Here is a 17,316-nt window from a genome sequence, read left to right as displayed (position 1 = left end):
CCCTTGCCCTCCGCATTGGTCTCCTCCGGGCCCTGGCCAATGACAGCTCACGGTGCAGGTGAACGACTCTCCCGTAGCCAATGAGCGCCGCCTTTCCCACGTGGCGAGCTGAGTGACGTTTTCCGCGCGAGCTCGGCGTCTTTGTTGGCGGGTAAAATTCCCCCCCCCAACGCTCCCTGCGGGGAGGGGGGGGGGAGCGTCCTCAGCCGCTCCGGTCACGTGGCACAGCCGCGCCCGAAGGGGGGGGGTGTGAGGCGCGCATGTATACATCATATAGTCCCTTCTTGGGCGTACGCGTGTGGAGTCTTGGCGTCTTGTCGGCAGGTTCTGTGTTTAACTCGTAGCAGAACGGCAGGAGAGAATCCCAGAAAGACAGGCCACAGGCCTCTAGATGCGTTAGTGACAGGCAGGTGACTCTTGGCGGAAGGATACCTCACCGTCGCAGCCTGTTTGACGGCTCTCATATATAAGAGCGGAGCGCCGCTTGTGCCACCTCATTGTTTCCTGTCGCGGAGAGGAGAGGTTGTGTTGGTTCCCCTGTCGGTTCCCGTGTCGGTGTGCTCAGCACCTCCCGCGCGGCGCGGATACGAGCAGCCCCCCTCCCCTGGCCGCCATGGCTCTTTAAGGCGGCAGGGCCAGCGGCGGCATCGGCCAGTGCAGCAGGCGCAGCAGCAGCGGCGGCGGCCTCAGCACACCCCCGGCATCTGCAACCATGGCGTGAGTATCGTGTGTGAGGGACGGGTGCTTTCTCTCTCTTGTGTGTTGATAGGCGCCCCCTTACCTTTCTGAAGTGGGCATCTGGGGTGGGTTTATTACATGTGTGGCGTTATTTGGTATTTCAAGGGAAGCCGGTAAAATAACACCTAAAATTTAAATAAATTAAGCTAGTTAAGCCAGAATGGGTGCATGGTGGGGAGATCCTTGTAGAGTTCAGTATCTCTGGCTGCGGCGAGTGTCAGAAATAGCAGGAAATGCCACTTCGAAGAATTTACGAAGAACGACTATGTTCCTGTCGTTCGAGAAACCTCGATTTCGAGAAATCTGGGGTTTTAATAGTTAGTTTTTTTTTCCGGGATTTTCTTGGGAGTAAAGGAACGTTCCCGGGGAGGGTTTCTTCGCTCTTGCTAGGGAAAGTCCTGCTGTACGTCGGGGAAAATGGGGATTAGAGGTTTCAGGGTTTGAGTGTAAGGACCACGTGGTATAATCGCAGATAGGCGAAGGGGGGTTGTTACGCACCTGGCACCAGTGTTAATACTGAATACTGTGCTAGTGTAGCGTTAAGTCTGCCCTTGCCATAGGGCGCAGAGCCCTGTGTGGTGGAAACGTGGCAGGACACAAAATGGCGGCGGGACCGCGAAATGGCGGCGGGTGGGCGGGGCCGGACCCCGAGGGAGGCGGGGGACGCGCAGCGGCACAGAAATAAAGGCATGAGATAAATCTGTGAAGTTCTGCCATACTTCTGAGGTGCTACTGCTAGAAAAGGATACCATGTTGGTCGGACCAAATACTGATGGGTGTAAGTTCTGTTCGCAGGTTTTTCACGGCACCGCACAGCAGCATTGCTGTAGTCGACGACAAAACCTTCTACTTGGCTACATCCTTCGACGTCAAAGCGTTAAAAGCTGACGAAAATGAGCTTCTTGAACAACGAGATGCTGTTGGGGGATTCAATATCCCCCTTCAGCCAGCCGTGTTCGGTGGCTGAGGAAAGTCTGGGACTCCTAGATGACTACCTGGAGGTGGCCGAGCCCCTCGGTTCGCATGGGTTCTCCAGCGACAAGGCTAAGGCAGTCTCCTCCAATTGGCTTGCTGTGGACAGTATAGGCAACACCATAGATAGCAGTCAGGGTAAGGTATTACTTATTTTCATAAAGGGCATCAATTACATAGTACCGCAACATTCCAGTTGAAAACAAATTGCTAGGTTTTCATAAATCTGAAGGCAATATTGCATGCCTGGGCTCGGAAAGAGTGTGTGCTATGCTGCTTACCCTACACACAATTGCTGGTTATGATAAAGTGCCACTTCTGTTGGCCTTGAAATAACACAGCAGCTGTCAATTGCGCTGTTTCTTGGCAGAGGTAGCAATAAGAAAGCATGGTTGTATGTTGCAAATGTCCCTGAATTCTTCTGGTCTTTAAATAAGAGGGTTGGAATGTCACAAGATCTGCTTACATTGTACCCTGCAGTTTTTAGGAGTTCAGCAAAATTTTTTTTTTTTTCTGATGGTTTACTCTTTGTGCTAATACATGAGAGAGGAAAGATGCGCCGAGATGATAAACTGCTAGATTGTTTTCATAAGCTTGAGTTGCATTGTGTCGTGGCTTACTGAAGTGGTAATTTACTTTTTGTCTTGTGCAGAGGATGCCTTCTCTGGCATGGAGTGGATGGTGGAGAAGATGGATCTGAAGGAATTTGATTTTGATGCCCTGTTAGGTATGGAACATCTGGAAGCCACCGTCTCACCAGACGAGCTGATGGCCACGTTGGAAGACACGTGTGATCTATTTAATGCTACCATCCAGGAATTTCACAACAAAGAACTTCCACTGATGAATAACGTAATCACCCATGTCCCCGAATCCCCAGTTGGAGCAGATCCAGTGGCCCCACTGACTTCCCTTTGGTCTTTTCCCCTCTGCCCAGGGTCTCTGACTTCCACTCCAGATCACTCATTTAGCTTAGAACTAGGTAGTGAAGTGGATGTTCTGGAAGGAGAAAGAAAGCGAGAGTTCCCCACTGTTGTGGTGGTGATCACAAAGTCTGAGAAAGAGGAGGAGAACCACTCAGATGATAGTGGAATATGCATGAGCCCAGACTCCTACCTGGGAACCCCCCAACACAGCCCCACCAATTCAGTTGGATCCCCCAATGGCAACCAGTTCCCTGCAGATGCCCCTTGTGGCTCTGTGCGGTCCAAACCATACGATCATCCTGCAGAGAAGGTAGTGTCAGCAAAGGTGAAAGGAGAAAAAAAAATAGATAAGAAACTAAAAAAGATGGAGCAGAATAAGACAGCTGCCACACGTTACCGTCAGAAGAAGAGGGCAGAACAGGAGGCACTGTCTGGGGAGTGCAGAGAGTTGGAGCAGAAGAACCAGGCCCTGAAGGAGAAAGCAGATTCCCTTAGTAAGGAAATTCAGTACTTAAAAGATCTGATAGAAGAGGTCCGCAAGGCCAAGGGCAAAAGAACTAGAGTCCCCGAGTAGAGTAGTCAGCAGTGTTGTGTGCATGTATATAAGCTTCCTGCTAAAGCTGTGTATTGCTGTCTAATAAATAATTTTGTAGTAAACGTGCAGTGATGGTGTGTCATGAGTGGTACCTGCAAAACCAGCATGACTTGAAACTTGAACCACACCTGGGTGTAAGTACAAGCATAGCTATTGTATCTAGAGAGTGCAGTGTGCCACTTGAGCTGCTTGTTGTGGGTGGTGGATGCTGTGCAAGGGCACAGAGTGCTTTGACCTGGAGTGTGTTAAAAGTGTTGCAAGCAGCAGGGGCCAAGGAACACCCAGGACGCTGTCACAAACTCCAGCCCGCAAGTTGACCTGTACCCCTCTGTCTATAAAGTGAGAGGGGCTCACACTGAGGTGCCTCAGGGTTTTCAGCGAATTTGTAAACCTGCTGAAACAATTGAGATTGGAAAGTCACAAGGTCAGCAGTGCCATGTCGTGGGAGGTGCTTACTCAAGGTTTTGGTATTCCTCTGAAGGGAGGAAAAGGGTCTGGGGACAAAATAGCAAAAGTTCTGAATGCTGGTTTAAGAAAGCTTGCTAGTAGGTAAGTCCAGAGCTAGCACCAGTGTTAACTGCACTTGGGTTCCTCATGTGCCTCTTTGTCTCCCAAGTGCCCAAACCATGAGCAGGAGCTGTTGTCTGGCTCTGTCAAACTGGTGTGAACTGGGCCAGATCAATGGGGTTACAGTAGTGCTCTTACTGATGGGTCACATTCCTGTACCACTGTGAAAGTCTGTTTCTTCAGCCAACCCCTGATGAATCAAATTTCAAATTGTAAAAATAAATAGTGCCTTTATTCTACCAAGGCTGTAGCTGAGTTGGTCCACAAAATTAGTTCAACTCTAGTCCTGCCTCAGCTGTACAGGGAAGGTACTGCTGTGCTGGAGCAGCAAGTGTGTTTGTGTGGGTGTATTAGGGTTGCTTTAGGATTTGGGGTGTGCCATTTTTGACTATGTGTGCTCAATTTGTTTTGTTTTGCCACGGATACCTCCATTTAACAGTGCTTAATCCCTTTGGCATGTGGACACACACATCCTTTCCAAGGAGTTGATTCCTTCTTGTTGCTAGCGTGACTCCCTGAGCTGCTGGGCTCAGGTGCCTGGACAAACCAGCCTGGCTGGCACACACATGCAGTGCAGTGGCATCAGGGCTCCAGTCTGTGCTGAAGTGGAGAGGGAAAAGCTCCTTACGGGAACCTTGGAGAATGGTTTCTCCAGTTGCAGCCTGCTGGGAGTCCTGGTCTCAAGGCCATTTGAGCTCCTTATGCTGTCAAGTTAGGGCTGCAGTCCTTCATCCCTGCTCCTTGCCCAAGCCATTACCTGATGGGATAACAGCAGTGTGCTAGGGGACCTGGTATGAGGGCTACTCCAGCCGATGGATGGTGCAGGTGGCTGCTGGCAGCAGGACCTGATTGCTGCCATGGAGGGCTGAGTGGGCCGGGCCCTCAGTGGCACCTGTCAGTGCCTACAGCTGTGCCTACGTGTCTGGGTGCTTTTTAAATTACAGCAGGAAGGCTCCCGGTCAGGAGTTAGGGCTCATGCCACACTGAGGTGGGGGTGGATAACTAAGGCCTTCTTGGTATCATGAGACAATTTATTTGAGTGGTTTCAAACCTCCTGGGTACTGGCACTGGTGGCCATGTGCTGTATGAATGGGATGCCCTGCAAACTGGAGACTGCAAGGAGGGACAAGGGACTCTGTTGTGGTTTAGGAGGTAGACGAATGTAATAGCTTTCCTTCAAATCAGCTGCATCAGGCAGGTTGGGGATGGGGGTAATTAGAGGTAGAAAAGCCCCAAGGTTTTGGTCAAATTTGCGCCTGAGGTGACATTGTGCTTGGTCTCAGTTGAGCCACAGAAAAGATAGTCACTGCTATGAGTCTATGAGCTGATGGCTTCCCTGTCTGGGGGGAAAACCCCCCTCCTCATACTGATGTCCCTTTCCGACCACAGGGCAACCACCTCCTCTTCCCTTAGAGCCATAGCAAGTTCTGCTTATACCTGGCAGCAGCCAGGGCTGACTGAGCACCTCCTGTGTTCTGCTGCCCTTACTCAATTTTCCTGAAGTCTGGAAAAATTGTCAACACAACTTATTTATCCCCTCCCCACCCCATGGCAGGGCTGGCTGTGAGCCATTCGTGGCTAAAACCAATTTCTCTTCGTGTTCACACTCTGCAGGTGGACGAGGCAGTGCCTGAGCTGGCCAGTAAGTACATGATTCTGGTTTCTACAGCCCTGCAGAGGGTATGCAGGCCCAATTTACCAAATTACACTCACTCCAGGGAAGGAAGATCAGAGCTGGAACAAGCGAGAAGGAATGCATGACATCCATGCTGCTTTGCTCTCTGCAGCCGTGTGTGTGCTTTATAGAACTCCTTGCAGGAGAGTCAGAGACCTGCCCTTTAAGAGCCGTCAGCACTGTCAGTGCTCGCCGAGCCTCCGAGCTTGTGGCTTTGCAGAGGCAGCCCATATGGCAATCTCATGCAACGCCTGCTGAAATGATGCTGTGTTTCCATACTTAGTAACTTAGTTAAGATTTTACAGGGGCTGGAGATCAGGGCTGACTGTTCCTCTGCATTTTTTATCTAGACTTTTCCTCCAGGCTTCAGTTAGGTGCAGCAAGCATCACGCCACTTGGCTCTGCAGCCCAGCAGCTTGTCCAGCCTGCAGCAGGAGCCAAGGAACACCTAGGACACTGCCACAAACTCCAGTCTACAAGCGTAAAAAGTCTGATAGCCTCCTGCCTAATAGCTGATTTTATATTTCGCAAACTGTGGGAGCTCTCTCCTTTTTCTCACAGCCTCACAGAACAAATGTGCTTCAACTGATTCCTTACAGCTTGCAAAGAGCATGATACTATGTCCAGAATGAGATTGTAGGGCATGAAATGCAGGCTTTACCTGCCCCTGGGGGAGCCTAGTTCTTCTACATCCTTGGAAACAGCAGAATTCCCCTAATCTGCATTATGTAAAAGCTGTTTGAATCTAAGTTGGCACAGGTGATGGGATTTCTGTCTCAGCTATTCTTCCTCTGAATTCAGGGCAGTGAAGTAGATTTCACATGCACAGCATGCATGACCCTCAGGCTCCAATCCCTCAGCCAATTTTGTGCTTCATGGTAAACAGGAGTCCAGTATTCCCCCACATAAACAAACATACTTACAGTTCACTGCTCACAAAGCCCCTTCTCACAAGTTTATTTTTGCTGTTACCACAATATTTATAACTGCCTTCCTCTTCACCCTGCCTTTAGAGAGACCCCAGGTGCATGCCTTTCTCTTTCAAAAGGAAAAGGGAAAACCACCACTGCTGACAACTTCTTCACATGCCTGTGTGGAAAATCAGATGCACCTTTGCAGCACACTTACAAAAATAAATCCACAGCTGCAGTGTTGAGGAATGAAGAAAGAATGATGATAAAATCTTTCAAATAGCTTTTGCCCTGGCAGAAAGCCCAGAAATAGCTGCAAGGACAGACTGTCCTTTGGGAGATGAATGCTCCTCTGGTGCTCCCAAGCTGGACTATAGAAAGAAAATGTGTCTTAGTCTGATGCAGTTTCACACAGTGGTAGTCCATTCATAGCCATTTTTGGAGGATGGGAGATCTATACATTTTTGGCCAGAAGAATACCAGTTTGCTTTATCTTCCCATAGACTTAGGCCTTCAGAAAAAAAAAAAAAAACAACACCACCACACGAACAATCTCTATTGTCCTTTCTACAGGCATAATTTCCATCTTGTGCATATTAATTTTTTCTCAGTAGCCTCTGGGATATCCTACCTTCCTTTTTCCTGCTGTATTCACAGCCTTGCCATGCAGTGCTGCACATAAACTCTTGTTCCACTTCATTTCCAGTGCAAAGACCATCTTGGGGTCTTACCATGAGCATCCCTTGCTGGGCCAGAAGTGCTCACCTTTGCTGACTTTCACATTGAAATTCTTCAGGCCCTGTGAATTAAGAGAGGAATTCAGTCCCCTGACCTAGGCAATACTATTTTGGCTGCTCAGATATCCCAGGTATGCTGCCTTTGCATGATTTTCAGTGCACTCATGCAGTGTCATAAGTGAATGAGGTCACTGAATAAAGGAAGCTGGCTGCACCCACAAGTTCCAGTTTCCCTATTACAGAGGTGCATGCTCTCTCCAAGTGATGGCCAGCCACCTCTCATTTCTCCTTCAGCTGCTCTCTTCCTCTCTTTTGCACGCACACACCCTTTTAAGGAATAGCAGGAGTGAGCTCCAGGCGCAGCAGACGCGTCAGCTTGATTTATATAGGGCAGAGAATCTCCTAGTCCTGAAACTCCTCTGCATCTCCATTGCAGTGTGCAGGCAGGTGGAGAAAGAGCCCTGGTCTTTGCTTCCCATTAAAGGAGATAAAGGATTTGCTGGCATGCAAATGGTGCAGCTCAGGACAGACCAGTTTGGCTACGTTACTGCTTAGCCCTGCCAACAGCTTATTCCTTCAGAAAAAGGTGCAACAGCTGCAAGCAGCCTTCATGCTTTTTGTGTGCCCTGCCCCCACCAGTTAGTGGTTGGCTCTGTTAATCCTATTTAACATAACTACAGATAGACGTGCAAACCTTTAATCCCTCTCCAACCAACCAACCAACCAACCCTTCAGCCTGCCTTGGCTGGAGTTCCACATTTTGAGCTGTAAGCAGACAGTAGGCAGTCTGCCTTCTTTCACACTCCTCATTTCAACTTGAATTGATGGGTCTTTATGTCTCAAAATCAGGAACTTCCTTCCGCTGTAACTTTTCTGAGTAATTCAGGGCCCTGCTGCTGTGCACTCTTTTTACAATAACCAGTTCCCTTCCTGAGGTGTTAAGGAGCCTGTAAGTGCTGTAGGTGCTGATGCTGTGTTGATTATCAGCAAGACTGAAATATAAGGCAATCATGGAAAAACACCTCAGAGGGTAAAACTGGCTAAGGTTTCTAGGACCCTTCCCTACCCCTTGATTTTCCCCTACAGCTTTTTCAATGCCTTCAATCTCGTTTGCCTGAGCAAGTTCACTGAGAGCCAGGTTTCTTACTGCTATATCAGTTCAGAGGCAAGATGTTGGTGTCCTGAACAAACGTGTTTTTTTGGTTTACTTTTGCCGTCCTCCCCTCTCTGACACACAAATAGTGCTGGTAGTAGCTGTTGTTGCTTTCTGTGGTAAGGAAGTGGAGACTTGCTGATACAGCAGAGACCGTATGGGCTTACATTAGTTTGTACCCACTGGAAAAAATTTCTTTTTTTTGCTTTCCATTCACATAACAAGGGAGCAATAGGCCATTAAGAGGCTTGATGAATCTTACTCACACTAAGCTAGCTCAAGGCTGAGCATCTGGGAACAATTCTAAACAGTTTCCCTGGAAAGGTTCTACCACACTAATAACACTCCAGAGCTTTTAATTTGCATTCATATTAAAGCTGCTGCTACTGCTGCCCATTCTGACTCCCTGCTGTGGGTAGAGATGCCCTGTAAGATGGCACCCACCCCATTCCCCAGCTCAGCTACCTCTATTTTCTGCTGCAGGATGCTCAGCTGGTGTCGCAGAGCTGGGAAGAGAGCCAGCAGCCTGATGAGCTCAGCGAGCACGCGGCGTTGGCCCGGCAGCAGTGGGACACGTCCCTGTGCTGCTGCTCGCAGATGTGCAGGAAAGAAATGCTGTCCAGAAGGTCCTAAGGTGATTCTTCCCTAACCCCTTCTTGTCTCTTCCATCGGGCTGAGAAGTCTGGCTGCAAAGAGCAGAGATCATGGAATCATAGAAGAGTTTGGGTTGTAAGAGACCTTAGACATCATCTCATTCCACACTCCCTGATAGGGACACCTTCCTCTAGAGCAGGTTGCTCAAAGCCTCATCCTGCCTGGCCTCAAACACTTACAGGGATGGGGCAGGTTTCTCCAAGGTTCTTTCTGGGGTTCCAGCACAGCCAAGGAGCTGGCATCCTCTGGGCATGGCTAGACAGACAGCTGGGAGCATGAGAAGGTGCCTGGCTTCAGCTTAACACCAGGCACATGCAACAGGCTGGTAGCTGTTCTTCCCTCTCCTTCCCTCACGGGGCACCATCTGCCCTTACCCACCCAGTATTTAGGTGGCATTGCTCTGCTTTCCTAGGACCTCATACCCTGCCAGAGAGGGGGAAATTTAAGGCTGCAACATGTTAGGTCTTTGCCTTTGCAGATGGTATCTCTAGAGCCACCATTCACTTCTGCTTCTTTTTCCTTCCTCCCACAAAATGAAGTTTAATTTATTTAAGGGTACTGTTGACTCAACAATCAGGTTTAGTTTCAAATGGCAAAATTCAGTCTGTCAGGTAGCTTTACCCTCCTTGACAACATAATGCCTGAAGAAGTATGTTGATTACTTGTGTTGGCCTTAATAGTCTTTCCAGCCAGTAATGAGAGCTGCCACCCAATTTTGAAACTCCACTGATCTGGATGTTATTATCCCCATGGAGAACTGCTCTGGGCCTCCCTTTAAAGTCCCTCATTAACTTTGAAAGAAGAGCTTTCCTGTTGCTTACATTTGCAAACAAACAGGCTGGGTTTTGTACAGAGAGTGAACCACATTACCCTCCTGCCCTTTTTTGGAGCAAGGAAGGATGGTTTTGCTTCCTTTAGCCTGCCAGGAGAAGGGCCCAGGAGCTGAACAACCACAGAAACAAGGGTGTGTAGGAGGAATGGATAGAAGAGGAGCAGGAGAGGACATGAAGGATTTCTGTAGGGCCATAGGAAGTGCCAAATCCTGAAAGCGAAGGCTTAAAACAAAGTAACACCCCAGAAATCTACCTCTTTCAGTCAAGTTGAGGCACAGCCAGCTTTTTCACACAGTTGATTATCCTCATGACAGTTCCACAGAGAGCTGCTTGGGTTAAGCCAGTTCACATGCACTGCAGCAGGCACAGAGTGCAGAAGTTTTAGGGAGACATGTGCTGAATACACATTTTGCTTAACTATTTTTTTCAAACCATAGTACTTCCATTCTTTTAAGCTTTTTTTTTACATTTTTTGAATTTTGGAAGCACGAACAAACTAAAAAAGAGGAATTGTTCTTTGAACTGTTCTATATTTACCACTTTCAGCTGCAGATAGTTGAACCCGATCCTATTACAAGAAATCCCCTCCCACGTGCTGTTACCCAATTTCCAGTAGGCACACTTCAGTATGGTCACAGTTTTCCATCTGGATCTCATACGTCCAAATGACCTTTCCTCCACTGCAGACAAGAGGAAAAGAACTCAACAGAGGAGACACAGATGTAAGAGGACAGCACCAGGAACTATAATCAGAGGGCAGGGAAAGGATAAGCGAATTCTTGCCTGTGGTGGCATGAAGCAGCTGCTGCTCAGGTCAGACAGGCCCCTTGCAATCAGCTCCTGAGCTTAACCAAAGCTTGGCATTAGTCCTTCTCCTTACCTGTTTTTTTTTTTCTTCCCAAGGGAACACATTTCCCATCATCTTAGGTAAGGGACAGAAAAGGCAGTAGCAGAGCTCCCCAGAAGCACATTTAGAGTGGTATAGCAAGGAAGTTTCTGGAACAACACTCCCACCTGCTGGCCTTCTGTTTGTTACAGATGGGAATTTAGTGGTAGTCTGAGAGAAAACAACTTTCCTTCAACCCAGCACAAGCCCAGGCTCAGATTTTAATTTGATGCTGAGACTAACATCTGGGTCACAAGCGCTCCTGGCTACAGCACCAGGCAACACTCAGCAGAAGTGCCCTGCTGGCATGGCTAAATTTCAGTGGGACACGCTGTTATAAACATTCAAAGGACAACTTTCTCCATTTGAGAGCTCCCTTGGAGAGAGGGATTGTGAGTAACCAAAATGGAGGAGTCATCTCCATTCCAACCTGCACTCTTTGAAGGCCTAAGCATTTCAAACAGATGATTTAATACATGTGTTAACATGAATCAGAGGCCATTCACACAACTGAGTCATCCTAAAGAGAGGAATGCTTGGATCACAGCAGTGACTCGGTTCGTCTTCATCACCTGTCATAATAATCACTACTACAAAAGCAAAGAGAGACAGTGTCTGCAACAATTATTTAATCAAATGACATACAAAAAGTTTTTGCAATGACAGACAGACCTGACAAGGGCTGTAATAAGAACCCAAACTGCAGGGTTACTCAAGTTTAACAGTCTTTCAAAGCATCCTTCCCTTCTTAATGCTGGTCCAAAACATTTCTCCATTCAGATACAATACTTTCAATGCTCCCTGCCAAATAAAACAAGTAGCAGGAGCCTTATATTCTGAGGAAGGGGAAAAAGATTTTTATTTGGCTTGGTCCACCCTTCTACATCAAGAATGCAAGACAGGCTGGCTGCAGGAAGATAATTATAAGGACAACACCTCAGAGCCAAGAGCACCTCTGTGGCTTCAGCTGGCCAGTAACAAGCTCCGCCCAGATGCAGAGTAGCTCAGCAAGTCCAACAGAGAGGCACATCCCCCCTGTGCCATCTCAAACACACCAAGGAAATGCCCAGGCCTGCAAGCCAGAGTGGAGAAGCTGCAGAAAGACTGGAGCTGCAAGAATCCCTGTCATGATGTTTATGGGACCCCAAAGTATTCCCTCTCAAATTTACGGAAATCTTCCTCAGTAAACACAGTGCCTTCAGGCTTCTTCTTTTCTGTCTTCTCTGGAGGCTGATCTTTGGACTTCCTGCCTCTGTTCTGAGCAAGAACCTTCAGACAATACAGAAATGGAAAAAAAAAAACAACAGTCATTGTTATCCAGACCAAACCACAAAACAGTCATTTTCAAGCTCACCTGAACCATTTCTGCTGTTCTACATGAACCCTGCTATTTTCCAGAGTGCCTCCAAAGGAAAGTGAGAGGCAAACCACTGATATTAACCAAAGCAGGTCCCTGGGACAACAGCAGATACTAACTTGTAAATTGGAGTCAAATATGAAAACTATTTTCTATTAATTGTTCAGAGATAAGAACATTGATTTCAATTCAGAAATTTCTCAAACTAGGACCTTCTTTTTTATCCTCTCTCTCCATGACACAAAGTGAAAAACCAAGAAGCTAGTGGAATTCCCTCAACATTTTCTAATACACTGTCACCTCCTGTCACAATCTCCAGACTGAGGAACACTGGCCTAAACCACTTTCTTTGTATATGTAAGTTAACAATCTGTATCTCATTAAAACAGCCCAAGATTCTAGCACCATCAGCTATTCTTCTCTTCAAATCCTGGCTTGAGACTACCTTTTGGGGAAGACCATTCCAGAAATTCTCGAGTTATAAGAAACACCATTTAAAAGGCTGAGTAATTCCTATTACATGAGCCAGCAGCACATCTGGTTCCTCGTTAATCAGCCTCCAGCTAGACAAGGCCAGTTTGATTGACAGTAAGGAGAAGGTCTGAACCAGGGAATCTCTGCCAGCTGAAACTATGAAATACCTTTGGTAATCAAGAAAAGCCAACCAACAGCTGTGACGATATTCTGAGGAACCTGACTGATGTAGTGGGTGGCATTCCTGCCCATGGCAGGGTGGCTGGGACTGGATAATCTTTTAACGTCCCTTCCTACCCAAGCCATTCTATGATTCTATGATTTTGACTAGTATCAGAGAATATCATGGGGGTAACATATCAGCAACAATTTTAAAACTTAGTAAATTATTTTGCCTGTGCACACAGAAATTCCTCAAGGCCATTTGTACACAGAAACTTGCCTCTCTTATGCAAGGTATAAACCTGAAAGATGCAGGGATGATTCCCATTCAGCGTTCCTCAGTGGAAACAGACCATCCCCCCAACAGAAATTACAGTCTTACTTGTTCTGCGACAGCTTTGTCTGCAACAAGTCGCCCCTTTAACATGTACTTCAAGTTTTCTCTCAAGTGATTCACAGGCTTCTTCTTATGGTACTCCTCTGGGGCAAAGCAGAAAGGGACAAAACGCATCAGCTGCTCATCCAGGCAGCTCACAAAGAGAGACATAGGAGGATCAGCAAAGTCCTTGGAGAAAGACGCCGCTACAGCTCACAAATGAGGCTGTGTTTAAAGTGAGCGACACCAAGAGGGCATACAGGAGAATGGGACGGGATGGGATGAGAGGGACGGGATGGGATGGGATGGATACAGCGGCCGACATCGTGGCTGCGGGACACCACAAGCGAGGGCTGTGGAGGGGTCGGGACTCACCTATCGCCGACTTCACGACTCTGCCCTTGACCGTGGCCTTGTTCCTGCCGGACTCCGGTGCTCGCTTCCTCCGCCTCGCCGCGCCCGCCGCCCTGGGGCCGGCCCGGCCTCGCTGGAGTCCCGGCGGCGCCTTTGCCCGGCCTGCAACGGGAAGAGGGACGGAGTCATCGCAGCCGTGCCAGGGAGCCCCTCTGCCCGCCCGCACACCGGCCCCAAGGCTCACCCGGCGGCTCCAGCAGCTCCAGGCCGCGCCGCAGCAGCGCTGCCGACATGGCCGCGCCTGACCCCGTCCGGCCCCACAGCGCCCCCGCCCGGCCTCTTAGCGCTCCGCCCGGCCCCACAGCGCCACCGCCCGGCCCCACAGCGCCCCCGTCCGGCCCCACAGCGCCCCGCCCGGCCCCACAGAGCCCCGCCCGGCCCCACAGCGCCCCGCCCGGCCCCACAGCGCCACCGCCCGACCCCACAGAGCTCCGCCCGGCCCGGCGCGCACCCACAGCCTGCCCGTGAGGGGAGGCGGCGCCGGCAGCGCTCGGTCGGCGAACCGGGGCCGGCAGCGTGGGGACAGACAGGCTCCTGCCGGTGTCACCCGCCCGCAGGACACACGGCAGCGGCCATGAGATAAAACAGGAATTTTCACCTCAAAATCAGGCAGAACGTCTCCGAGTGTAAGGCGGCAGAGCGCTGGAACAGGCTGCCCAGGGAGGTCGGGGAGTCTCCGTCTCTGGAGACATTCAAAATCATCTGGACACGTTCCAGTGTCATGTGCTCTAGATTATGTGAATATCAAGATTATCTTAAATCAGGATGTTCTTTGATGCAAGGTCTTTGAATACTTTCAATGCTAATCAGCGAGAAAAAAGACTTAATCTTTTAATCTTGGAACAGGCAGCAGCCAGCATCCCTTAGTCAAGGGCATCCAGGAACCAACAAACTTTACGGAGGTAGTCAATCAAGAAGTTCTGTGTCAATAGAACAGATAGCAGTTAGTATTCCTTACTCAATGATATCCTGCAACTTACAACCTTTAAGGATGTAGTCAATCAAGATGTTGATGTATGGCTATGTATACATTGCTAATTTAGCAAAAAAATCGAGGTCCATGTATTTTGTCTACAATAATAAAAGTTATGTCTAAAGATCAAAAAGACCCCTTCCTAGGTAAAGGCCCGTCCCCTGAGCCTACACAGAAATTAACTGGGGTTATCTAATTACTCCTACTGACTCATCACTACTCAGGGGCTGTAATTGGAAAGTTACAGACCCTGAACTTCTAAGTATAAATGATGGTATGGAAAGTCTGGTGGGTGTGCTTGGTTTGGCGAATGTCACCGAGCACCAGGGCTCACACAACTTTGAAATAAATAATCAAGCCTCTCCTAGGTGTGTAATTATTGACTTGTTGCAAACCGTGTAAAAAATCTGATTTTGTGGACAACGCAAGGGGTCCTGCCATCACAGGGGTCATCGCATGCCAGAAGGAAAGGGGATGGTGTCATGTTTTGTCTCAGCAAGGCCCCAAAATCGAGATTCAACTGTGCTAGACTCATCAGGCAGAGGAGTTGACTCTGCCATAAATTGCATCTATTATTCAGGGTTACTTTAGTCTATTTGTTTAAAGCTTTCTTCTCCAGTTTTCACCCCTCTAGAGACTTCATGCTAATATCTGCTAAATTTAGCTATCATTTGAATAAAGCTTATTCAATTATAGCCAGTGCTGCCAGTAACAAGCTGACACTGGAGGAGGAAAGAAGTTTATTCTCCCTCAGACAGGTCCTGCAGGGAGAAAGGGATACAAATGGCTCTCATTGTTTCTCATAGTAATGATCTGTAACAGGGACCAATAACAGTTAAACCTCTATGTATTAAAAGACAGTCATTCTCTGGAAATTGTTCTCCAACCCCTGCAGATGTCAACTCAACGCCTGTCTTTTATTGTTCCTTCTCTTCTGAATCCCTCCCTGGATTGATACCAGCATCATATGTCAGTTTCCACTAATGCTGCTAAGACATTTTTCTGGACAGGACTTGTGTGGTGCCTATTCCTGCCTTCAGAGCTGGAGAATATTAACCATTTACTGCTTGTTCAGCATGTCACTTCTCACTCTTAGTTTTCCCTTTAATGAGCTATTTTTAAAAATTGATTCGGAGTGACTATCACTAGACGTATAACACAGAACACTTCATCATTTTCTTTTTTCTGTTAGTAGCTGGTGGAAAATTTAACCTGCTCACCTCTTATTCCCTGCCAGATTTGTCCTTCCCATTGTGTGAAAGCTCACAAAGTTACAAAGAGGTTATTGTAGCTTTGTGAAGAAGCTGAAGAAGCCAAGAGTTAACAGCCTATTGATGAAACTGAAGAAGGCAATAAAGAATATTATAGGCAGCAGAAAAGTTGTTGCTGCTTGTATACTCATATTATCTTCATCTTGGTCAGAGTGAGATAAATGATAGCTGCCAATGCCATGGGAAAGGTATTTTCAAAAATACTTAATCAGTCAAACGCTCTCTTTTAGCTCCTAAAATACAATTTACAGGTTCTGTGTAAGCTGTTCATGGTTTTGTATTGCACAGTGTATTCAAGACAGTGTATTCTCCAGATTAAACCCTATATTTGTATCATTTATTAGGAACACCTAATACATTGTTACAGATGCTTTGTGTCAGAATGGTGCAACCTCTTAAATGCCTTATGCAGGCATTTGATGCAAAAACATCTTTGTTACCAACACTGCAAAACATATCTAACAAATTAGTGTGATAGAAACTCCACCGATTTATTATCCTGTTCATGGAACACATGCCCCCTTTTTTACCTCAAAAGTAAACCATTATCATCTCATTTCCATTTCTGTTGTGCCAATTAATAAGGCTCTCGTGTATGTAGGTGTCTCAGAAAGTCTGACTCCCTTCTTATTAAATACCTTCTGTAGCAAGGATCCATAATACAGACAACTCCTCCTTTGACCAGCAAGGCTGGGCACAGACTTGCTGTGATTTTAGTCAGCAATTACCTGCAGAATAAAATTTAATGAGCACACAGGGGTCACTTTGCTGAAGAGGGAAGGCAAGGCACTTTCTTTAACTGCATTCACAGTCTCCTGCCTCAGAGTCTGGTCAGGCTCTTGAAACTGGTTAGTTCACCAAGAAGTTAAATGGATGCACACTTCGTGGTTTGACATATTCCCCAGGTTTAGATCTGTTGCCAAAGATCATGGTCTAAACGTAGGCTGTGGGGTTTTTAACACTTCGTGAAATCACGTACCTATTATTAATACATTACATTTCTTTGTCTCCTTTTAACAGGATCTAGCAGCTTTTCTCAGGGCATGATCGTTGCTGTTTCTCCTGACTGTGTTCTGGCTGCAGCTGTGCTTGGTCTTACCAGACATGGTGATTACAGCATCTGTCCTGTTTCTGCTGAGTGGCTCCGGTGCAACCAACACCTGCCACACTCCTGCACACAGAGGTGCAGAGTCCTCCTTTGCTCTTTGACCTTAATAGAGAGTTATGCTCACATCTTTTCTCTGCACTGCTAAACACGATTAATTTGTTGGCTTATATTAGGAATGTGAAATCATCTTTTAATATGAACTGGATTTTGCCTGTGTTGTATATGTTATTTCTACTATAGCTGTAGAATGTAGACATCTGGATCACATAATGTCTTCTCCATGTTGAAGACTGTAAAATATCCTCTGCTGACCTTAGATTAAATCAACTACCTGTTTCTGATAAATCTGCTTTATCCTGAGCGCAGCATATGAAATGCTGTATTTCTCTTTACAGGAGCTTCCATGGCTTTATCAGTCTCTCAGTGGTGATATGCTCCTTGTGTCATAATGATGTATATGTTTAACTATGCCTTTCTTTTACTCAGTCACTGTTGAAAACAGCTGAGCAGACCCTACAAATAGCTTTTTCCAGA

General features: G+C 47.4%; 2 protein-coding genes across 2 annotated transcripts; one reads left to right on the top strand and one right to left on the bottom strand.

Annotated features, from left to right (window-relative positions):
• Positions 1-496: 496 nt before the first annotated feature.
• On the top strand, positions 497-3,299 carry ATF4 (activating transcription factor 4). Its single transcript, XM_014885326.2, has 3 exons — positions 497-717; positions 1,534-1,848; positions 2,363-3,299. Exons 2-3 carry the CDS (start codon positions 1,632-1,634, stop codon positions 3,208-3,210), a joined length of 1,065 nt encoding a protein of 354 aa, XP_014740812.1. The 5' UTR covers positions 497-717; positions 1,534-1,631; the 3' UTR covers positions 3,211-3,299.
• Positions 3,300-11,261: 7,962 nt separating this feature from the next.
• RPS19BP1 (ribosomal protein S19 binding protein 1) lies at positions 11,262-13,698 on the bottom strand. Its single transcript, XM_014885344.2, has 4 exons — positions 13,615-13,698; positions 13,392-13,532; positions 13,023-13,120; positions 11,262-11,916 (listed from the first exon to the last, which is right to left on the bottom strand). The coding sequence occupies exons 1-4, from the start codon at positions 13,661-13,663 to the stop codon at positions 11,782-11,784; spliced, it is 423 nt and encodes a 140-aa protein (XP_014740830.1). The 5' UTR covers positions 13,664-13,698; the 3' UTR covers positions 11,262-11,781.
• Positions 13,699-17,316: the final 3,618 nt, after the last annotated feature.

The sequence above is a fragment of the Sturnus vulgaris genome, chromosome 5 (assembly GCF_052056855.1).
Source record: "Sturnus vulgaris isolate bStuVul1 chromosome 5, bStuVul1.hap1, whole genome shotgun sequence".
Lineage (NCBI taxonomy): Eukaryota > Metazoa > Chordata > Aves > Passeriformes > Sturnidae > Sturnus > Sturnus vulgaris.
This window is presented reverse-complemented; position numbering and strand designations above follow the sequence as displayed.